This window comes from Setaria viridis, chromosome 5 (assembly GCF_005286985.2).
Source record: "Setaria viridis chromosome 5, Setaria_viridis_v4.0, whole genome shotgun sequence".
In the NCBI taxonomy this organism is placed as follows: domain Eukaryota; kingdom Viridiplantae; phylum Streptophyta; class Magnoliopsida; order Poales; family Poaceae; genus Setaria; species Setaria viridis.
The window spans coordinates 42,517,256-42,539,999 of NC_048267.2; the positions used below are offsets into that span (position 1 = coordinate 42,517,256).

Consider the following 22,744-nt stretch of genomic DNA (forward strand, 5'->3'; position numbering starts at 1 on the left):
AAGTAAGAAGAAACTACTTGGGTCTCCCCAATGCAGATTCGCTGGTTTCTTGGCTCATTGGTGCGCGTGAGGACTTGGTTTCCTCTCTAAGAAATGGTTTCTCTCTCTCCATAATAAATCTACTGCCACATCAGCAAATTGCTTAGTTGGCATGATAATTAAGAGAGATAGAAACTATCATCAATGTCCCATTGGGACTGCCCTACTGGTATTAGAAGTCGTTTAAGACATGATTGCGCTTACCAAGAGTAATTAGTTAAGGGGAAGTTTTCCTTCTTTGCCCTTATTAAATAGCGCTGCGGGTGTCCCTTATACAATAATTCTTCATAGACCAAGTGGTGAGCACTCCTGTTCCCGAGGCTTGTAGTCAAGTGTTTTTTTTCGTTCACTCGTTTTTTCGGTTCGGCGCGTTAATTTCGTTCGTTTGGCGCTCACAGCTCAGCAGGTCCGACGGTTGGAGTGCCTGCGGTATTAAGACTCGTTGCGTGCAGTACTACTGCCTTGCCTTGACTGTTCTTCACTTGCTTGTTCATCTAGCCATGGCTTAGCTTCTTCTCTAGCTTTCTACCTGCTCCTTCCACAGCAATCTGTACGGCGTGATGGCTCATGTCCTCCATGGCTTCGATTTGAACATTCGTATGGAGGAAGATGACGACGGCAATCATCCCTTCAATCTCAACGAGCCTATACTGGAGGACCACAACAACAATGGTAACGTGCTCATTCTTACTCATTTTTTCTTTCCTTTTTTTATATTCACAACATTAACGTGAGGTGATCTCAACTTTCCAGCATAAGAAGATGATGGCCCCAACCCCAACGACGTGCTTGATTTCGACGAGCCAGAATACGACGGCGCTAATGATGCCAACGGCGGCGTGTTTGATCTCCAAGAGCAACAAGATGACGGTAAATGCATCGCTTCGATCTATCCGTTCGTTGCTTGTTCATATTATTTCAGTTCTCATTATTTTTTTTACAGTACTGGATTTAAACTTACCTGTAGATGAGTTCGGTGCAGTTGATTTGGACTTTGTACAAAATCTTGCTGGTAATTTTTTTTGTCACAATCACATTCTTCTACTAGATCATGCATGAAAGTGTTTGTTTTTTCCCTATAATTAGAACATGAGTAGTATAAACATGCCGTGAATAAGGTTTTTCCCTATAATTAGAGCTATGAACGTGATTCTTTTTTCTTGTAATAGAACATGTTGTCCAGAACCCCAACGTGAAAGCAGTTCATGGAGGATTACCCCACCGAAGGAAGGAAATGACTGAAGCTCTCCGAAAACGAGTTTACCAAGCTTTGTTAGCTAGAAGCAATGACGGTACACTACACAAGGAAGACACTGCATTTGTTGCTGCTCAATTTGACATTCATATACGGACAACTCAGCGTGTTTGGAACCGAGGTAAAACACAACTTAGAAGCGGTGTTCCGGTTGTGGTTTGTAGTCTAAAGAAGGGTAGAGTTGGACGTAAAGCAATACCTTTTGATTTGGAAGCATTGCGAAATATTCCTCTAAAGGAAAGAATGACTATAGGGGATGTGTGCGCCAAACTAAACATGAGCAAATGGAGGGTTCAAAGGTATTTGAAACTAGGATTGATTAGGCGCCACTCTAGTAGCATCAAACCATATCTCACTCAAGCTAACAAGAAGTCTAGGTTACAATGGTGTGTTGACATGGTTAATAGGGAGTTGCTTGATGATCCAAGGTTTAAGGAGTTGTATGACTTTGTGTTCATTGATGAGAAATGGTTCTACCTATATAAAAAATCTGAAAGATATTATTTGCTACCCGAAGAAGATGAACCCCATCGGACTTGTAAGAATAAGAACTACATCCCTAGGCTCATGTTCTTGTGTGTTTGCGCTCGGTCAAGGTTTAGGGATGGGAATTGTATTTTTGATGGTAGGATTGGTTGTTTTCCACTTGTTCAGTATGAAGCGGCTCAAAGAGGTAATGAGAGGATAGGCTGTGTTCGTGGAGACTTGGTTATGAAGCCCATAACTTCGATCACTAGAGAAGTGATTAGAGATTTTATGATCAACAAAGTGTTGCTTGCCATTAGAGCTAAGTGGCCAAGAGAAGATGTGGGTAGACCAATATTCATTTAACAGGACAATGCACCTTCTCACTTGAAATTGGATGACCCACAATTTTGTGAGGCCGCTAAGCTAGGAGGATTTGATATTCGTCTAATATGTCAGCCACCAAACTCTCCAGATTTCAACATTCTCGACTTGGGTTTTTTTCGAGCTATACAAGCAATTCAATATGAGAAGAATGCAAAAACAATGGAGGCTCTACTTCCAGCCATGCAAGAGGTAATTTGCTCAACAATTGTTCACACATGTTTCGATGTTTTCTTCCACAACAATTTGCAAACCGAATTAAACTTCCACAACAATTGTTCACACTTGTTATGTAGGCATTCATGGAGTACTCACCATGCCTTGCAAACCGAATGTTTCTAACACTACAAGGTGTTTTCGTGGAAGCTATGAAGAAGAAAGGTTGCAACAACTTCAAGATACCTCACATGAAAAAAGGAACATTTGAAAGACAAGGTCGGCTGCCATCTTGTATCCCTTGTGATCCATCTTTACTGGATGAAGCCGAGGCTACTCTTGCTGCATGAAACAAGTAGATTGATGGTTGTTAGTTTTAGTAATGGAGACAAATCTTGTTAATTATCAGTTAATTAGAATTCAATGTTAATGATCTTACCGCTGCTTTGGCGTCCTCCATAGCCTTCTTGGCAGCGAGCTTACGCTCGTGCCTCTCCTTAGCCTCCTCTTTGACCGTCTTGAGCACGTCTGGAGGCAGCACGATTTGATCGCCATCGAACACGATATTGTCGACATCTGGAATGAAAAACTCACACTCGAATTCGTAGAAGCCATGAATAATGGCGAAGATCATGTAGTCTGCGTGCTTGAGACCACAGCGAGAGCATGGATAGCGCCCATTGTGCACACGATCCCATGCTTCGCGGTTTTCATGAACGACTTGACAGCGGCGGCAAATAAAAGCGCTCGGCGGCAAAGAATCCGGCACCATCACCGAGTCTGGTGCGAGCTCCTGCAACTCCGACGAGGGGATGGTATCTACCTCCGACTCAGGCACGATCTCCTCCGACTCCGGCGCGACGATCTCCTCCGACTCAGGCACGATCTCCTCCGACTCCGGCGCGGCGATCTCCTCGGACTCCAGCGCGACGATCTCCTCGAACGCTGGCGCAATCTCCTCCGGCGCGACGATCTCCTCGGACGCCGGCTTGGACTCCATGACTTGGGCGAGCGGCGAGCGTACGCGCGTCTGGCAGCGAGCGCGAGTAGCGAGTAGACGAGGCAAGAGGCAAGCAGGCGAGTGGACGACGCGAGCGGCATGCGGCGCTATTAATATCGATTAATGCGGCAGCGAGTCGTGGGAGGCGAACGGCGCGTTAATAGCGGCGCTGGAGCCCAAGCGGAGGGGCAGCAGCGTCAAATTTTGCCTAACCACGCCAGAACGACTTCTTTTACTCGTTTCCATCCAAACGCCAGAACGACTCCTAATACTAGTATGGAGGGAGTATGGCCCACGTGGGCCATTTATTTCGTGTCCTTGTCATGTTGTACTTTGTACCGAGGCCATCCTCGATGAACTGTTTATGTTTGCAAAATACTAAGAGAATATTTAATTTGTAGTTTGTGTTTGAAATAATGTACCCATAGTTTTCATCACCATGAGTTTCATTTCTTGATTAACTGTTTGCCGTATCATCAAAAACACGTTGATATGGCTCTATTTGGCTCTATTTAATAAGAAAGATCAGCATGAAACTCATTTCATTTCCTGATTAACTGTTTGCCGTATCATCAAAAACACGTTGATATAGCTCTATTTAATAAGAATGAAACTTTCGGTCTTAAGCACGAATTTGTTAAAAGGAAAATTATGTTGGTGGTTGAGCCATATTTTATTTTTTATTTACTTTTCACTCTCCATCACCAGTGTGGGTCCAGCATGTCCTCGCTATGGCACTGAAACTGCTTCAATCCCGTACAGCACGTACCTGAACCATCAACAAGGCGTTCAGGATGATTACTAACACCTTAACACGAGGGGGAAATGAATGAGGAACGAACACAAGGGGGAAATGTATGAGGAACGAAGAAATAGATGAATAACGTGCTCGGCAGAAACGAAAAATGAAAAGGTAGACAGAAAAGCGTGGTAGGCAGGAACCGAACCCTGCGCGGGCAAAGCCCGCATGATTTCTAGCACTGCTAGATAACCACTCCGGCACGACCACTTTTCTGACGTTTGAGAATCGGTTATTTAAGTCATTTTTTACTTCTTCCAAATAACGTGGTATTTGCAGTGACAGTTGCTTTGCGAAAAGAGAAACAAAGCCGTGGAGTTTGGACCTGTTCGCTTCAGCTTATAAGCCGGCTGAAAAGCCGAAACGGCTGATTTGTTGTGAGAGGAAAATACTGTTTGGTGGCTGATAAGCCGGCTGAATAAGCTGAAGCGAACAGGTCCTTTATTGTTCCATGATCGTACGTACCAGTGGTTTGGTGACTGGACTTTTACAGTGTGGCTGGTCGTTCTTGTAGCAATGATCGACATTGGTATCACGTAGAGTGCTATAGCATGACAAAGTTCGACTTTAACTTTGTACCATTGCTTCGATCCTCAGGACGAACATGACCCCTGTATCAAAATCTGAACTTTATGGGGATCCTTTTGTGTGTCGGACTTGATTTAGAGAATGTTTTAGGCCGACATATCATGCAGATCCAGACTAGTTACATGGCAATCAGGAGTCTCCGTTTTCCGCTTCAGTCTTTGAGAGAGAAACCGTTCTGTTGAGAATCTAGACGCAGAACGAGCGGATGACCCGCCAACTACCCGTAGAAAAGCATATCCTGGAAGAATGATGGAGTTACAAATTGCCTGTGCGAAATGCAGTTTGGTACTGCCTCGTTTTGACTCTTCTAGAAGCTAGACATAGAGTATATCTAAGTGTATAATAAAATTTATGAATCTGAAAAAACCAAAACGACCTATAATTTAGAATGGAGGGAGTATGATCGTACACGGTGATGTTTCATTTTCAAAGAACTATTTATGGATGTGATAGATTATATGGTCTATATTTTCTCACTTTCCTCGTACCCTCCAAACATGGCAATGTGCCAAAGGCACGTTAGATTGGTCCACATATACATGGCAATGTGCTAACCCTAGATGTGCGTGAACGGTGAACCCCTAGCCTGGAACTTCAGCAAATTTATTTTTTTTAAAAAAAACAACTTCAGCAAAATGTATTTGTAGTGACTTGAAACTAGATCAGAAGCGATGGAACAATGCTCAGCATAGAATCCAACTACCACCCTGCATTCATTTATGTGTAATTTAGTCATATACATCCACACTACCATGATTACTTCAGTCATATACATCTCAAGCACATCAGATCGACAATATAAAGGCTACAGAAAATAAAAATATGAACACGGGTACAAATGAAACATGAACTAGAGCAGGCCTAAATACCATTCCGCATGAACGGAAACTTACAAGGTCTTCCACATTCCACAACCGTGTAGTTCCAAATTACAATCAGTCTGTACATCTGCAGACTGCAGGGGCGTGCATAGTATAGTATGCTTGCCAGTAGCAAGGCGAGTGACACTGGTTGGCCGCGGACTATGGTAATATGGTATTACTAGCTCTAAGTTACCGATCACACATCTCACAGGTGCCCCAGCACAGGCCATGGAGTCACTCCATTGGCGGGAAGCATAGGCTTTATGATTGGAGCTCGCCGCAGCATGGCCGTGGATTCCTTCAGACGTGATGCTTGGCCCTTGAATTGGGATGCCTTCTGCAGAGACGAAGAAGCACAGGATAAAACTCAGAGTCATTAAGAGAGATACGCATTAAGTAAAGTGCATCAGAGCTAAGCATAACATGTTTTACATAGGGGAGAACTGGGAGGCAAACATGAATAAAGATCGATCCGAGCATCAAATCCCAACATTTGAACCGAAGATTTGTTGAATCATACACATTTCGCATGTCTGTGCACAGAAATATAGGGGAATACTCTGGTATTTAATTTTACAATTGCTCTGCGTGTGTTCTTCTATCAGCGAGTCCTAATCAGTTGAAGCAACCACAAATATGATTGCGGCAGTAGCAAGACAAGATTATCGATTTCCTTTTGTTTCTGTTCTCTGCTTTGCCTTCGGCATAAACAGCACAAGACAGGCAGGTAGCTACCATATAGCATTTATAGCTCTCATCATATATTCAGAGGAAGAAAAATATATACAACGAGCAGCTAAGCTCTCAAATAAGCTGGCTATTGCTAAAGCTCAGTATCAATTTCTACAAGCGATCCAAGAAGCAGTGTAAATAAGGCAAAATTCACAATCACAAGCAAGACGCTTGCAGGGAAGAGGATCGAAAGGCGTCACCTTTTCGTCGAGGACGAGGCGGACGCGCCCGACGGCCTTGCTCTGGCGGCGCATCCGGTACAGCCGGCGCCCGAGCACGGCGAATCCGAGCAGCGCGACGGCGAACGGCACCGACCAGGCGCTCCTCGCGGCGCGCAGGGCCCACACGCGCAGCGCATCCAGCGGCAGCTTCCACCACGGCTCAGGTCCACCTCCCTTCGCCACCGCGCCCTCGGCCCCCTCCGCCTCCGCCTCCGCCGCCGCCGCCGCAGCAGCAGCCCCGGCCTCCGCCCTGGCCCGCTCCACCGGTTCGGTCACCTCGACCTCGGGCCTCTCCCCGTCCGAGGACGAGTCCGACCACAGCGCCGCTCGGTCACGGCCGGGGAAGAGAAGATCATCCGGGTCCGGCTCCACCCAGCTCGCGTTGTCCGACGCCGCGAGAAGCCCCTCCACCTCCTCCTCCTCCTCCTCCTCGTCCTCCTTCGACAGCGACGTCCTCCTGGGGTACTTGGCGTCGGAGCCGAGGTCGAAGTAGTCGTGCTTGATGGCGCCGGCGTCGTCCTCCCCGCCGCCGCCGGCGTACGGTTCGGCCGCCGCCGCCGCCTTGGGGGACGCGAGGAGGAGCTCCCAGTCCTCGTCCATCTTGCGTAGCTGGCTGGCTAGGGTTTGGGAATTGGGAGCGGACAGCGGAGGCGTGAGCTGGGATTCGGAGGCAAAGAGGTGAAGGGGAAGGAAGGGGGAGGAGGAGAGTGGTGTGGCGTGTCGGGTGGGGAAGGGGGTCGAAGATTCGCGGGGTTGGAAGGAAACGGTGGTTATTTCTGCGGTTGCTTGGAGTTTAGCGTTTGGGGCAAGAAGATGAAGGATTGGGATGGAATTTGATTCTTTTTTGGCTGCATGAGTCGTCCAACGATGACGCATCATGAAGCGATTCAGTGGGCATTCGATCGATGATGGAGCCAGACATTATTTTACTTTGTTAGAGGAGATCAATAATGTTGAAGTCTTCAAAATTTAGTTAAAAATTGAAATGTTTAGTGAAAATTTGCTTGTGTTATTGGACTCCCCCCTCCCCCATGCCGCGACTACGCCATTGCATTCGATTTAAACAGGATTGATGTTAATAATCTTTCGCAGTAAAAATGCACAATATCCCAATCGGATTCTCACCATTTCAGATGAAAAGACCCTGCTAAATTATCCCATAAAATCAGCTCATTTCACTAGGCAATTGCAAGCTGTTCTGAATAACTTTTTTTTAAAAAAAAATTAGCTTATTTGTACTAGCTCTTGTGATAGGCAGTCAATAATTCTGAACGTTTTGATAAGCGAGCACGCCCAAAAGAAAATGAGGACGAAATGTGAAACGGACCAGATTTTAAGAGGCCTGCATGCAGATCGTGTGATTGGTAGCGGCGGCTGCGAACCTGGGGATTTTCCATGGTTTTGGAGGCCTTCGTCGACAACGACTCGATTTCGTTTCTCGTCGATTCGTGGGGCGGTCAAAAATTACGTTCGAGATATTTTGTTTCGCAAAGCACACACCCCCAATGCCCCAAATCTCATTTGTACGTTGCAGCTTTGCTCTGGTACTCGGGGCAACTTGGAGCGAGAGCGAGTTTTTGGAGCCGGCCTGGTTGTCGATCGTCGTCATTGGCAAAACGAAATGAAAACTCGATGTGTTTCGTTTCAGTCAAATGTACGAGCTGTTTGTTCTTCGAGCCCTTCGGATCCAGTAGCGACGCTGAAAAGCCTGAAACGGAGGGAAGGAGCGGCGAGATTGAAAGGCACGAGTCTGTCCACGTCGACGGTTCGGTTCTTTCTTGTCATCAGCACGGATGCGAAGGGGAATGGTTCTTTAGCACGTCAATTGTCCGTCGGGAAATGATAGCAGTGCATGCGGTCTACGTAAGAGTTTTGTTTTGTTTTTCTTTTCCTGATATGAGAGCTTGAGCTTCTCTAGCAATTGCTCTCTGGCTCCGTGCAATGGGCATTTTGGCTTCCTGAAAGAATTGCTCCCTGGCTCCGTGCAATGGGCGTCTTGGCTTCCTGAAAGCCAAATATGGTGAAAATGAGCTGATTGGCTGCTCATTGCTCAAGTTAGTGGAGATGGCATGCTCTGTCGGCAATTCGGCGTGCGAAAACATGGCGAGCTGCTACTTGTTTTGCCGAGTCCTTAGTTTTCCATGGGGATGTCCTGGTTTAGCACTCCATTGGCACCAGAGTCCCCCGAACTTGACGAACTTTTATCTCTCCTTCGGTTTCTTCCCCATTCTACACGTGTCGATTTCGCCTTCTTTCCACTCCCCTAGTTTTGGTGCACTCGCGTTATCGCGTGGCACGAATCCAAATGCTTGACTTGTAACTTTGCAACCAACTTCTCCTACATCTCGTCCCGTCCGCATTGACACGGTGACGGCCGGCGCCGGCGCCGCCGTGGAGCTGCGCTCGAAGATGAGTTGCCATTGCCACCATCAGGACGTGTACGGCGAATCATCGAACCGCCATCGCCGTACCTGACGCGCGGACGTTTCACTCTGATCGCCCGCACAACCCGATTCCACGGGCACCACCGCCACGACGACGCGACGGCGGCGATGGCGTTGCCGGCGGGCGCGGGGCTGGTGGCCTACAACGCGGCCATCTCCCGCTGCGCCCGCGCGGGCCTGTACCCGCGCGCGCTGGCCCTGTTCCGCGAGATGCGCGGCCGGGGCCTGCGCGCCGACGAGTACACCCTCCCGCCGCTCCTCAACTCCTCCGCGCTCCTGCGGGCCCCGCCCGCGGCGGCCACGCTGCATGCCCTGCTCCTCCGCGCGGGCCTGGCGTCCCACCTCCACGTCGCCAACGCGCTCGTCGACGCCTACGCCAAGCTGTCCCGCCCGGGCGCCGCGCGCGCCGTGTTCGACGAAATGCCGCGCCGGGACGTGGTCACCTGGACCTCGCTCCTCACGGGGCTCGCCCGCGCCGGCGCCCACGACGCGGCCGTACGCGTGTACCGAGGCATGGCCGCCGCGGGGGTCGACCCCGACGAGTTCGCCGTCGCGGGCGTGCTCAGCTCCTGCGCCGGCTCCACCATGCTCGAGCTGGGGCGGTCGGTGCACGCCGCCGCGGTGCGGCTCGGGTTCCTGCCGTTCCTCTCGGTCGGGAACTCGCTCGTCTCCATGTACGCCAAGACCGGCGCGCTGCGCGATGCCCGGACAGTGTTCGACGCGATGCGGGCGCGGTGCACCATCACGTGGACGGCGCTGATCGTCGGGTACGCGCAGAACGGCCGGGGAAGGCAGTCGCTCGAGATATACACCGACATGGTCCGGTCCGGGTGCAGGCCGGACTACGTGACCTTCATCGGTCTGCTCTTCGCGTGCAGCCACGCCGGCCTCGTCGACGCCGGCCGGGCTCACTTCCGGTCTATGGTCACCGACTACGGCATCGCTCCCGGGCCGGATCACTACGCGTGCATGGTCGACTTGTTAGGCCGGGCGGGGCGGCTGGAGGAGGCCATGGACCTGCTGAACCGGAGCTCGACGGAGCTGGACGCCACGGTGTGGAAGGCGCTGCTGGGCGGGTGCCGGGTGCACCGGAACGCGGAACTCGCCGAGCGCGCGGCCGAGATGGTGTGGAGGCTTGATCCGGCGGACGCCGTGCCGTACGTCATGCTCTCGAACCTCTACTCCCGGGAGAGGAGATGGGGCGACGTCGCGAGGATCCGCGCGCTGATGAAGTCGAGAGGGGTCACCAAGGAGCCCGGGTGCAGCTGGGTCGGGGTGAACGGCGTGATGCACCTGTTCCACGTCGAGGACCGCGGCCACCCGCGCGCCGCCGAGATCTACCGGAAGGTGGAGGAGATGATGGAGAGGATCAGGGCCGGAGGGTACGTGCCGGACACGGACTGGGCGCTGCAGGACGAGGCGCCGGACGGGAGGGAGAGGGGCCTGGCGTACCACAGCGAGAGGCTCGCCGTCGCGTTCGGGCTGCTCGCCGTGCCGGCGGCCGCGCCCATCCGGGTGTTCAAGAACCTCCGGGTGTGCGGTGATTGCCATGCCGCGATCAAGATGGTCGCCAAGGTGTACGGCAGGGAGATCATTCTGAGAGATGCGAATTGCTTCCACCACATGAAGGATGGAGCTTGTTCTTGTGGCGATTACTGGTAGGGAGATTAGATGGAGCTTTTAACTGTTCGATCTTGGTAGATTTACGGTGGCTTGTGGATGTTTATGGTAGAGTGAATCAGCGGTATGAGAAAATAGGAATCCAGTTTAGTTGAAAGTGAGAACACATAAAAAAGAGATCAAATTCCCTCAGAAAATTGCTCTGAATTTCTATTTAGATTAGATCGCACCAAAGGTGCCAGTGATGTACAATGTGCTAGTATACTATTCAGAGGGCCCTTTCTACTAGAATGTCCTACCAATTCTAATCGTCGATCTCCTTTACAGCATCCTGAAAAAACAGTTGAAAGAGAGCAGTCAGTACTAAGCCCCGAACCAATTGCAGGGTAATAAATTAAGCACGCGTGATATTAATCCCCAAGCTTTCATGAAGTCTTGCTATCTGGGGATATCAGAAACGCGCCGTTATGTCATGTTTTTTGCAGGAATCTCATTTGTGAATTGCCACATTATGTAGGTGCAGGGGTGGACCCAGAATTGCAGCTGGGCCAGGGCTGTTCCAATAAAAATTGATCTTATCAGGAGATACTATGGCTGATTTGAAGCTTTGTAAGCTGATTTGCACTACATAACACATGGAAATACTAGGAGTTTATGGATCAGACACGGGCTGCAGCACCACCAGCCCAGGGCCTGGATCCGCCACTGTATAGGCATGTATAGTACTATAATCCATACCAAAAACAAAAGTCATTACCTTTGCAAGCCTTGTTACATAAACAGCAGCAATGGCTGTAAATAATAACCCTACGCCAAGTGTCCATAGTTGGCCATTTCCTCCCAAACCAATCTCCGATTCATCTTGCTGTGAAAATGAGAAAGCAATGTCATTATTCCATTCAAGCCGCTAGACAGCAATGTCATTATTCCATTCAAGCCGCTGATATTTTTTTTCAAAGGTCGTACAAGACTTGCTGCAATGCAAATAGGAAAACCAACAGAGATCATTTTCCTCGCTATAGTTGCATTTTTCTCATCAATCCTCACTTGGAAAGGGTACGCACTATATTAGGAGTCAACAGAACTATGTGATACTCTGTCGTTAACACTAGAATCTAATATTCTCATGAAGATTTAAACTGCTATGACAAAGATTTCAACAGCAACTACTAAATACATTGAAAGGCTAACTGATGCCTTGAGGTGTTCTAAGATGTCTGCATTGGAATATGTGAACATCTGAAGTATTCTTGCCTAGAATGAACTGTTAATATTTGTCGTGCGGGATGCTGGACCTAGGTCAATAACTCTTGAGGGGTAACTCGTGACCAGGAGCCCATATGGGCCATATGATACATATGCACAGGTGTTCTTATTAGCAAACTTGGAATAGAACAACCAGCAAGCTATTAGAAGCTGGAAAATAACTTGATGGCACAAAATATGAGGATAATATAGAACAGATCCACCTTTTTGGCAGAGAAAATTCTATTTACTGAAGATGAACCCAAAAAATACTGACGGTTGAAGAACTTACAATTATAGCTCGCCCGAATGCACCAGCACTCACATAAGCCCATGATCCTGGAAGCATTCCCAACCAACTGCATGTGAATGGCAAAAATAGGGTTATATCAGAGCAAACAAGGTTTTTGAACAACCATAGTGTTAGCACCATTTCTCACAACATAAAGTGCCAACTGTACTTAACAAGAAGGTGATCAAATGAAATTTGCGATTCTTTTGCTCTCATGCAATACACACTTCCAGATTGATAATACTGCATCACATAGCATGCAGAAGAAACTAGGTACTCAATAAAATGCAGCTTATGGAATTGAAGTTAAGAACCACACTGGAATGCAAGCAAGCAAAGAGAGAGAAACTAACCTGCCCAAGACATAAGGCAAGAACTTCACTGAAGTCAAGCCATATAGGTAGTTACCAAGGGAGAAAGGCAATAGGGGACTCAAACGTAGCAGAGTGACAACCTTAAATCCGTTTTCACCAATTGCCTTATCAATTGCTAGAAACTTCTTATTTCCTTCAACCAATTTGAGAATTCGCTCTCTGGCAAAGTATCTAGCAATAAGGAAGGCCACCGCTGCAGCTAGCTACAAATCAATAGAGTTTAGTAAGGAAGTGCAACCATGGGGGATGAATTAACAACACAAGTGCTATTGATGCAGGGTTACTTACTGTTCCACTGACTGAAACAATAATTGTACCAGTGACACTGCCAAATAATAGACCAGCTGACATGGTTAAAGGTATTGCTGGAATTGCGAGAACCTGAGATGAAAAATAAAATTATAAATATTCAGAAGCTATTAGATGCATGTGGCAAAACTGCTGCAACTTTGTGTTAGTAATCTGCAGGTGACTGCTACTGCCAGGGGTGGCGCTAGCTGTAAATTGACCCTGGTGCACTGATTAAAGAACATATAAAGTTTTGTATAAATGCATTGTGGATTTAGGTCTAGTTAGTGGTAGTATTTTTTTTTTTACCCTGGTGCCATGGCAGTATGGTACCATGGTAGTTCAATGTGGCTTCACCAGTCGCCACTGGCTACTGCCATGGATATGATCATAAGCTGCTACAACAAGTCAACAACACCATGAAATGAACCAAGGTTGCTAACTTGAGAACATACCTCCAATCCTGCATATACAAGTACGAACAGAGCATATCCAGCAGGGCCATAACCTGTCCATATAAGGCAACGAAGCAGTTTAGCCAAAAAATATCCAACTAAGGGACATGCAAAACATTTCCATGACAATCAAACAAGCAGCAGTGCAGACATGCAACTGATCAGTTCTGTGGTTCTTATTTTCCTATAAATTTTGCATAACACGATTAGTGGATACTGCGCAATGCACAGAGTGGCCAGAATGGGCAGACAACGACTTAATATTGGGATCCCCTAACAGGGGTAAATGTTGATACTAATGCTATCACTGTCACCACAAGTAATGACCTAGTTAAGACCTCTACTTCTCTGAAACATGACATCCACACATTGCAAACCGTACCCATGTCGTTGAAAACACTAGTTCAAGTCCACTGGCTTTGATCCAAGTCCAAAAACACTCGTATCCAATCAGTAGCTAAGCTAAAACAAACACATGGAAATAATAGTTGAAGAGCAAAGGTTGGTTAGCTCATTACCATCAATGAACCCAGAGAACTGCGTGAGGAAGGTGTTGATCTGGTCCTTGTACACGTACCCTGCCGCCCCAAACCCCCCTACGACCCCAACCAGTAGCGCTCCAGCAAGCAGCGTCCCCGTGACCGCCCCGGAGCCACCAGCGCTCTCCGCCTCTTCCTCCTCCTCCTCATCGGCGGCGGGGCGGCGGTCCTTGGGGTTGCCGCTCCCGCCGCCGCCGAGGCGGAAGGGGACGTTGGGCGAGGCCTTCCGTAGCGTGGCCTTGTTGGGCTCCCGCAGCGAGGAGAGCGGCGGCTGGAAGGCCCGCCCCCGGTGCAGCAGCCGCCGCCGCCACGGCGAGGCCCCGAGCGCCGCCGGCGGCGAGAAGTGGGAGGAGAGGACGGGGGAGGGGGAGAGCAGCGGCGAGAGGTGCGGCTGCCTCATGGAAGGGGCGTGGGGGAGGGGCGTCAGGGAGTGGGGCCCGTCGGCTTTGCGTTTACTGCGTGGCGGGGTGTGAGGCCATCAGAGCGCGGAAGCGATAAGAGGAGGGAGCGAAGGGAGCGGGGAACGGGAAGGCGCTGGAGAGGAGGAGGAGAGGAGAGGAAGGAGCGGAGCGCGTGGCACCATCTGGGGCAGTGGAGGCGAGGACGAGACAAGCGGAAGCTGTAGCGTGGGCCCGTTTTGTCAGTGTGATGCCGGTCTGGTTCTTTCAGGGGTATCGGAGAAGCACCTGGTGCGATTCCAACTGCGTGGCCTGCAAAATTCACTTTGATCTTTTCAGCGCCCGCACCACCCCACGCACGAGCCTCTTCCTTGATCTTGAGCAGGAGGATGTGCGCCGGCCTCTCCATTTTCTGGAAAGTTCTCGCGTTTCGCTCGAGCCAAAGCTCCCAGGCTACGAGGAGAGGAGGGAACGACAGCCGCTTGCCATTACAGATTGGCTTAATAACATTAAAAAAAAAAGAATTCAATATTGAGCTCGTAACCACATCAGCGATAAAAGCACAAGGCTCACGAGCACATGACCGGAAATCAAGATACCTTTTCAGAGACAGCAAATGAGAAACGGACATGAATACATAATATAGGTATCTTTAACCTTCCCAAATGGGGCGTTTGAATGATTATCAGGTCAAAAGAATTATGGTGGTCTGACATTTCAACCACTGAGGGTGTGTTTGGTTGGTTGTATCATTTGATTCATGTATGAAATGATTCGAAATAATAATGATCATTTTATTTGGTTGGGTGAATTGGACCAACTCATCCAGGATGAGGCCATCCCACTTAATATATTATTCTTGAACCATATGGTACAAGTAAATTGGTTGAACCATCCCATCCAGGATCATCCATGCATGCATCATGTGGTGCATGCAACCAAACACACCTTGAATAAAAAGCTCTTCGATTTTTTCCCAACAGATAAAACCATTAGAACTACTTGTAGTCCTTAACTTTCTCATTCACGCAACCTGTCAAGTTAAAGTAAATTTGTATCATTATTTTAACTGCAAACAGAATCGCCGCACTTCATCTTAGGGCCACATCAGTCCCCTCTCGTCAAGCGGTGGCATTCTTCAGGTACGCAATGAGATCAGCACGTTCCTGTGGCTTTTTCAGTCCAGGGAACACCATCTTGGTTCCAGGAATGTACTGCATAGAAAAAACAGAATAGTTTTAGTGTTGCTGTGAAATCATATTAAATCAAAAAATGGCACGTCAAGAGAGCAAATATGACAAATCGTATGCAAAACCAGAGGATTAATGTTTGGTAGTTCATCATTTCACAGCTAGAACTAGTAGTAACTATACAAGCTGTTCTAGATTAATGAATACCTACAGAGAGCAGGGTCTGGAGGCATATGAAAATGAGATGCAAGTACTAGTTTCCTCTCCAGGGTACTAGAATAGCAAATATCACTGATTCTGTATCACACTGTAGCTTGAAAACAGATAGACTAAACAATCCCAGGAGTAAGCTTCCAGGGTGCTACCAATTCAACTGAGAACAAAGATTTGCAATGCATTCCATACTTAGCAATGTGCTCTACAGCAGGTACATGGTAACAAACAGACTGGCCAAAACACTGACATATCTTAATGCAAATATACATGGCAGAGCTGCACATTCAGCGTACACTTCATATGTGTGGATGCAACATGTTTTGGTGATAATAGATGAATGAAATTATCAGAGCGGAGAGTGAATGCTAGCCGTACCTTCTTAGGATTAAGCAGGTAGTCATACAAAGTGTTCTCCTCCCAAATCACAGCCATGTTCTTGTTAGCCGAGGAGTAAGAGTAACCAGGAGTTGTACCAGACTGCCTCCCAAACAGACCATTCAAGTTAGGCCCTGCAAAGTATCAACACGAATATTATTGGTAGCTTCAAATGGTTTGAATCCAAAGCCAAGTTATGAATACAGTATAAAAACATTGAAGCTAGCAAATGTGCACTTGACATTGCGGTATCATGAACCAACTGCAAAGTACTTAGATCACTATGACAGAAAATATGATTGATCAAAATCTGCAGGCGGCAGGCGTATTCAATACTCGGTATAAGAGATATTTGCTAACTCATGCAGACAACAACTGCATTTATCCACGTCCTACCATAGCGAGTAGCAAATGGTGCCATACTACATCAAACTAGCAAAATGGTGCAGAACATGTAAACAAACAGACAAGACGGGGAGCTCTGACCAAGTTAAGTCAGACGTACAATGCAGGAACCGACAAACTAGAGATCATCAAGCAAGCACTTGGGATTATCTCACATTCGCAAACCGCATCAATGTACAACTGGAATGCAGTGGCATGCAATCCAACGTGGTATAATTACAACGAACCGACGAAGCAAAGCAATTGAAGCCTTCGCCACCCAGGATGTGCAAGCAAACGCGCCGCTCGTGAAAAGAAATCAATCACTAACGGCATCGCCCCTTGAAATCAAGCAATCGATTTCCAAAGGAATCAGATGCAGAGTGATTCTCTTAAGAGTCAGGGATTAGCGCTGGTGCTCACCTTGCTTGTGGCCGGCGCCCTTGTCGACGGTGTGGCACTGCGCGCACTTGGTCTTGAAGATCTTCTCGCCGGCCGCGGGGTTCCCCGGGGGCGCCTCTGAGAAAGACGCCATCGCCGCCGAGCACGAAGGGGAACCTGGCCTAGGGTTAGAGTTTCGATCGCAGTTTGAGGCGGCGGCGGTGCGTGTGCTCGTTTGAGCGAGGAGACGACACGCTGACACAGCAGCCGAAGTGGGACAAACAAAGTGCAAACCGCGCGTACGAGGGACGCGAGCGGCGCGCCAATTTACCATAGTGCCCTTCCGTTCGAGGGTTTGCGGAGCGGGAAGCGTGGTCCGCCGGACGCAGCAGCGTCTACTATGTTGGGCCGACCTATGTCGTGGGCCTAACTCCATGGGAAAGCTATCTGCACCGAGGAGCCCAACTGATGCTGATGCACCACGATGCGAGCCGCGATCGAGCCCCAGTATCCACGTGATCACCACAGCTCGTCGTTCCACAGGGATCACCACAGCTGCGCAGCCCGCCCACAGCTTATCGTGGCATTGTGGCCTCGCCGGTTTCGTCACCGCGTCGCGCGGCAAGGGGGGTCGCCGCGCGCCCGGGCGCAACGGCGCCGCCGCCGGGCCGGCAGGCCACTCGAGAATGTCGCCGACAAGTTGGCACTTTGCCACTTGCGCTACCGCAAGCTCGCCCTCTCCCTCTCTCGATTCCGCGCGCCAGAAAGATGCGCGTCCAACTAGGACGATTCTGCCAGGACTAGGCGATCCACCTGGGGTGCCGGGAGCCCGGGACAGGTCATCAGATCACCAAGGAACCCCGTCGTTCTATTCTTTACGATGGAGTCAGGGCGGTTTTGGAGTGCTCGATGATTAAACAACCGGGCCGTCGGGTGATTTGCCATCACCAGATATATGCAGTAGGAGTACCAGTTGGCTAGTGGGCAGTGGCAAGGGAACGTTGCGATGCTCCCGATGCACATGCACGCGGCACGAGTCTGTAGTGAACGTACGTACCTGCCCCCTACCTACGCGTTGCAACTTGCAGAAGTTGTGCTGTGTCCACACGGCCCACAGGGAATTCCTTCGGCCGGGGTGCAATGCAGCCGAGATTTTGCCGTTTAATTTCTGGGGCAGCCGTTGCATACAAGTGAAATAAAAGACGCCAAAACCGACGGAGTTTCGCGGTGATGGGCACAGCTGCTTCCAGATGCCGGTCTTCTTCCATCATGAACACGATTCTCCCCAGTACAAATAAGCAAGGTTCGCTTCGCTTTTGCTCCTGTTTTGAGAGAGGAGTGATTCCAAAGAGTAATCATGAAAACGCAAAAACAGCCCCCGTACAAACTAATGATACTACCCGACCCATCAAAGAACACAGGTCACATGCACTTTATTAGTACTAACGTAACAACGGTGGACGCACGGCCAGATTATAAAAATTAGCAAATAAAATAGGAGCGCTAAGCAGCAGAGCTACCCACCCGCATTGCTTGCCCATTCAGGAATCCGATGATGTACTGGCAGAGAACACCAGCGCAGTAGAAAACTCGTAGCAGGGCAAAAGCCAACGGCAAAAATAAACGGAGCCTGCACTTGTCCAGTTGACTAATTCCAGCGAGGGGGGCGGCTTTGGATTCCAGCCCAGGCAACGGGCATCTAGATCATGCACAGCTCTACGCTACGCATAAACATTTCGCTGGAAACATCCGCAGACCCTAGGCATGGTCAACAGCAAGCACAAAGACGGGCGGGGTGTGAACCACGGGAAGACTCCAACCCAGCTCATGACAAAATCCTTGCAAAGACAAGCTGTCAGCTAGGGGCCATAGCAAAGTCTTGGGCCCTTCAGCCATCCCCCACACGACCACATCCACATCTAGTGATATCAATTCATACAACATCCAGCCATCCAGGTGAAAGTGTGACACAAAACTAATGAAGGTGAAAAACGATCTGAGTGGAGTCTCAACTGGTATTTTACCAAATTTGCTCAAACATTTGTTACCACCTAGATAGATATCTTCACTGTTGAACTGCTTGTTTGAACAGAAAAGAAAAAGGGTGTACTGATATGGAAGGCCTTGGTGGTGGTCCTTGGTCCTTACCCAGCATATACTACTAAATTTCTCCCAAAGCCATTTATACCCGGCAGATCCTCCTTCAATTCAAGGCCAAGAAGCAAATATAATATACTCATCGCACAGCTGTCACAGGAGACGAACAGCTAAGGATTAGACGACACAGCAGAGGCCCATTCCAGCCTAGTCCATGGTGTAACTTATTGGCTAAGATATTATGAGTTGTGGAGCAGCAAAACCAACCAAAAGTGAATTCCAACTCAGCCTTCTCCAGCCAATGCCAGTGCAAAATCTAGCTACTTGCTACTTTGATAAATGGAATTAGAGTACTGGACTAATCATGAGTCAAGCTACTTGGAAAACTTTACAAAAACCTTTTGATTGCCACAAAACTGTTATCATTAAGGTAGTAAGAAGAGAAGAAGAAGAGGAAGGAAAAAAAGGGAGAACATAGTAGAGGGGCAAAAGGCACAGGTGAATACTTCTTAGTATCTAGGTACTTCCTTGAGAGGGAGCATAGGCATTGCAGCACTTGGTGAAGATCCTGAGGGTGATCCAATTTGGACACCGCTGCGAGAAGAGAAGCCCATCTCATCTGCACCATCCTGCTGGAGCTGGTCTTCCCTGATCATTGTGCGGAAGGATATGGAGCCCCGCTTTGTTGAAGTGTCAGAATTCCGCTCAATTTCTCGGAAACTCTGGTTGGTCACAAGTGACGCACCTTCATAGTAGTAATCATCATAGGGCACCATCTCTGCTATTTCCCTGTGGCCTATATCTCGGAGGGCCAACGAATCAGCTACAGGGTAGTAAACAAGCAAGAGTATTCCAACAGTTGTGCAGGACAGCATCATCAAGAATGACAGGAAGATAATGCCCTCAAAGGCAACATCTCCCGGCTTGGGTAGGACTGAAAACCCAAGGAGAAGCACCCTGATAGGAAGGAAGCAAAGGACTGAAAGCATCAGCAGGGAAACCCTCCTTCGCAGTGCCTTGTTGATGACCAAGGAGAGCACCCGAGATCCAACATATGATACATAGCTCATGAGGATAGCATCTACAAGTCCCAGAAAAATGGTGCCAAACAATGGGTAAGTGCAAACGCTTGAATCTCCAACTGCCATGGATGTCCGTATGAAGTATTTAGCAATCTTTCTCCTCCCATGTTCACTGTTCTCATCTTTAACAAACTTTGGCCCAAGAAACACTAAGATTGCCTGCACAAAGAAAACTGGAATGCAGAACACCAACATGTAGGCCATGGTCTTCCAATTCCATCTTTGGTTCAAAGTGCCCAGCTCCCTCTTTTGTAATGAGCCATGGAGCAGAAGCGCAAATGCAAACAAGATCCCTGGCTCTGCAAACCCTAGATTGGAAAGTATATACACGTCACATATATTCCTCTGCCATACTAAGCTGGAGAACAACTTTTTCTTCAAGAAGCTCAACCTCACTATCTCCCCTACTCCCCACCAAATGGTGATCAGAATCAGCACAATGCGAGTCACCCATGGGCCGTTAAAGTAACCAAGCGGAAGAAAGGAGGACCCTCTTTGAATCCGACGCCTGAAGTAGACTGACTGGAAAATGCAGAAGAGGCCCAGAGCAGCGAACAGCGCAAACAGTGCAATTGTCAACACACCGAATGCATCGGCAGCTACTCTGGTCAGGGGCATCACCCGAAGAACAGTTGCCACGCATGCTCTCCGCTCGCATCGACAGCACAATGGCCCACAAATACCATATACGCAACTGCCTTCTAAGTCTCAACGATGGCCAGCTTCTAAGCACTGCAATCAACAAGTAACTGTATAAGATTGAAAGCAAATTTGCAAAGACTAGTACCCCAAAAAAAGAAAAGCTATTTTCTCTTCACCACTACACACCTAAAACCAAATTCATTTTATTTGAGTTGATTATACCCTAGACCTCCAGGGCTCGTGCAAGGACAAACCCATTAGTGACTGCCATAACTAAGTTAATACAGTACTGAAATGCCATAACTTGATCAGGTTAATCAGCAGGCGCATAACCTATGCCATTTAAGTTGGTGGCAAATTACTTGAATCAGCCAGCTAAAAGCTTACCATTCCTGCACTAAAACGCGGCAATTTTTGAACCTCCTAACCACTTCAGAAATAGGAAGAATAGCACTTGGTAGCTCTTAAATAATCCAATAAGCAGCATATTTGCTCGTTCCCCAACAGCTAAACGGTTCAAACCCAGACCATTAATCACCACAGTAAGCACGGGATCACCAAAAAGGAGTTGCCTAAAAAACTTCGGAGAAACTACTCAAGCTCTCAGCAAATCACCTCAGCGAAGGCCGGAGGGCGGCGGGGAGCGCCGCCAGGGGCCTCCCGGCGGCGGAAGCCGAGGCAGCCGAGAAACACCACCGAATCCGGCGATTCCTGGGTCGAACCGGCGGTGGCGGCGAGGCGAGGTGGGATCCGGCGGCGGAGGAGGTGTAGGGGAATGGAGCCCTAGCGACGGAGCTGGTGAAGCGAGGCAGTGGGGAATGGGGGAAGGGGGAGGGGTTGAGGAGGAGGAGAGAGAAAGAGAGAAGTGGGAGGAAAGGAGTGCGGAGACAGAGCGAAGAAGAGAGGAGTGGGGGTGGGAGACAGGCTGTCTCCAGTTGTCTTGCGGCTCGGTAGGCGCCGGACCTCCAGCCTCGGTCGCCCCCACCCGAGCCTGCGTGGAGCCTGGCAAATTGATACGTGTACCCGCAAATCCCATTACCAGCCTACCAGGCATCATAGTTCTTGTGTTCATTTGATGCTTCATTCGTCGATTGTCAGGAAACAATAGTGCTGGACGATGAGGTGATATGATGATATTTTTTATAAGTCTTACTATTTTAATTATTAAGAATGTTAACGTTCTATATAGCACATTAAGTATTTTAGACCGTTAGATCTCCGTCAATGTTAGCTCTGCTCGCTTGAGCTATTGTTGTGGCTGCAGCTGCATCCTACCTATACAAAAGTACTGTAGCATTGAACTAAAAGCGGCAGCAACAGCCACAACAATAGCTGAAACGAACACTTTTATCTGATGGCTCTCCTTCCTTTATCTCGCCTCCCGTCTTCTTCTTCCTTCTGCTTCTCCTTAGTTCATCCATGGCGCTCAAACAATGTCTTGTTGCTCCTAGCCTCCTACTGTCCTACACCATCCTCTTCCTCCTCTCATCTACAAACACTCTCCTTCATCGCGCTAACCATCGAAGTGAGTTGTCCTAAGTCCTAACTTCAACTATTCCCATCGAGCATCGTCCACCACTTGGTTGGCGGAGCCCAAACACCTTTCTTGTTACTGTCCTGCCCACTAGCCACCTCTACCACCGGCAAAACTTCCTCCCATGCTCTTCCCTCCAAATCCGCAATCCTAATTCAAAAATATTTAAACCTCTAACGCGATCTCATTTGAGAAGTCTAGTCTTGCCCGAGATGGAGGAGAGGGCTGCGGATATTTTTGGGGTGGAGAAGAGAGTGGACATTGTTAGTTTCTAGCTAAACATCTCTCTTAAGCAAGTGTTTGGTTCTCCACGATAACTGTAGCTAGCCATACTTTTTCAGCTTGATATCCAACGCATTTGATTCGGTCCTTTTACCAAACTTTTTGATAAAGTGTGGTGAACAAATTACTAGTCATATTTATGTGTGGTTTAGCAAAAAAAAAATACGGCAAAGTACAAAAGTAGGCCAAATGTAGTGTGATGCAAATAAAAACTCCCTTAAAGTTGTGACAAACTGCGAGGCAAGTGACATGTTAAATGCAACATCATAGGTAATTGAAATAGGTACTTTGTTAAGAAATATTGTTGCGAAGCGGATGACAAGGCATGTTGAGTCAAATAAGAATTACTGTGCATGTATATACCATAGGAGGAGGATGGTATTTCTTTTTTTCCCCTTAGATGC

General features: G+C 48.5%; 5 protein-coding genes across 5 annotated transcripts; 1 reads left to right on the plus strand and 4 right to left on the minus strand.

Annotated features, from left to right (window-relative positions):
- Window positions 1-5,377: 5,377 nt before the first annotated feature.
- Window positions 5,378-7,292, minus strand: LOC117857113 (uncharacterized). The gene is made up of 2 exons (XM_034739608.2): window positions 6,482-7,292; window positions 5,378-5,886 (listed from the first exon to the last, which is right to left on the minus strand). The coding sequence occupies exons 1-2, from the start codon at window positions 7,100-7,102 to the stop codon at window positions 5,755-5,757; spliced, it is 753 nt and encodes a 250-aa protein (XP_034595499.1). The 5' UTR covers window positions 7,103-7,292; the 3' UTR covers window positions 5,378-5,754.
- Window positions 7,293-7,875: 583 nt separating this feature from the next.
- Window positions 7,876-10,851, plus strand: LOC117856556 (pentatricopeptide repeat-containing protein At2g03880, mitochondrial). The gene has a single exon (XM_034738896.2). The coding sequence runs from the start codon at window positions 9,055-9,057 to the stop codon at window positions 10,606-10,608; it is 1,554 nt and encodes a 517-aa protein (XP_034594787.1). The 5' UTR covers window positions 7,876-9,054; the 3' UTR covers window positions 10,609-10,851.
- Window positions 10,751-14,303, minus strand: LOC117857114 (uncharacterized). Its single transcript, XM_034739609.2, has 7 exons — window positions 13,739-14,303; window positions 13,221-13,273; window positions 12,766-12,858; window positions 12,457-12,680; window positions 12,104-12,170; window positions 11,324-11,431; window positions 10,751-10,897 (listed from the first exon to the last, which is right to left on the minus strand). Exons 1-7 carry the CDS (start codon window positions 14,157-14,159, stop codon window positions 10,871-10,873), a joined length of 993 nt encoding a protein of 330 aa, XP_034595500.1. The 5' UTR covers window positions 14,160-14,303; the 3' UTR covers window positions 10,751-10,870.
- Window positions 14,304-14,927: 624 nt separating this feature from the next.
- On the minus strand, window positions 14,928-17,005 carry LOC117857115 (cytochrome c). Its single transcript, XM_034739611.2, has 3 exons — window positions 16,746-17,005; window positions 15,939-16,072; window positions 14,928-15,371 (listed from the first exon to the last, which is right to left on the minus strand). The coding sequence occupies exons 1-3, from the start codon at window positions 16,855-16,857 to the stop codon at window positions 15,279-15,281; spliced, it is 339 nt and encodes a 112-aa protein (XP_034595502.1). The 5' UTR covers window positions 16,858-17,005; the 3' UTR covers window positions 14,928-15,278.
- Window positions 17,006-19,102: 2,097 nt separating this feature from the next.
- On the minus strand, window positions 19,103-21,411 carry LOC117858044 (uncharacterized). The gene is made up of 2 exons (XM_034741023.2): window positions 21,140-21,411; window positions 19,103-20,614 (listed from the first exon to the last, which is right to left on the minus strand). Exon 2 carries the CDS (start codon window positions 20,498-20,500, stop codon window positions 19,310-19,312), a length of 1,191 nt encoding a protein of 396 aa, XP_034596914.1. The 5' UTR covers window positions 20,501-20,614; window positions 21,140-21,411; the 3' UTR covers window positions 19,103-19,309.
- Between the last annotated feature and the right edge of the window lie 1,333 nt (window positions 21,412-22,744).

Bases quoted from the DNA above. Each gene is read 5' to 3' on its own strand.
- LOC117857113 (XM_034739608.2), bottom strand. From the start codon at position 7,102: ATGGACGAGGACTGGGAGCTCCTCCTCGCGTCCCCCAAGGCGGCGGCG. The intron at 5,887-6,481 runs GTGACGCCTTTC...TCGTCTCTGCAG, and splicing joins GCCTCGTCCTCGACGAAAAG to AAGGCATCCCAATTCAAGGG.
- LOC117856556 (XM_034738896.2), top strand. From the start codon at position 9,055: ATGGCGTTGCCGGCGGGCGCGGGGCTGGTGGCCTACAACGCGGCCATC.
- LOC117857114 (XM_034739609.2), bottom strand. From the start codon at position 14,159: ATGAGGCAGCCGCACCTCTCGCCGCTGCTCTCCCCCTCCCCCGTCCTC. The intron at 12,859-13,220 runs GTATGTTCTCAA...TTTTCATCTCAG, and splicing joins TTGTATATGCAGGATTGGAG to GTTCTCGCAATTCCAGCAAT. The intron at 11,432-12,103 runs GTAAGTTCTTCA...TCATTTTCACAG, and splicing joins CATTCGGGCGAGCTATAATT to CAAGATGAATCGGAGATTGG.
- LOC117857115 (XM_034739611.2), bottom strand. From the start codon at position 16,857: ATGGCGTCTTTCTCAGAGGCGCCCCCGGGGAACCCCGCGGCCGGCGAG. The intron at 16,073-16,745 runs GTGAGCACCAGC...GATACTTTGCAG, and splicing joins GGGCGCCGGCCACAAGCAAG to GGCCTAACTTGAATGGTCTG. The intron at 15,372-15,938 runs GTACGGCTAGCA...TTTTCTATGCAG, and splicing joins ACCTGCTTAATCCTAAGAAG to TACATTCCTGGAACCAAGAT.
- LOC117858044 (XM_034741023.2), bottom strand. From the start codon at position 20,500: ATGCCCCTGACCAGAGTAGCTGCCGATGCATTCGGTGTGTTGACAATT.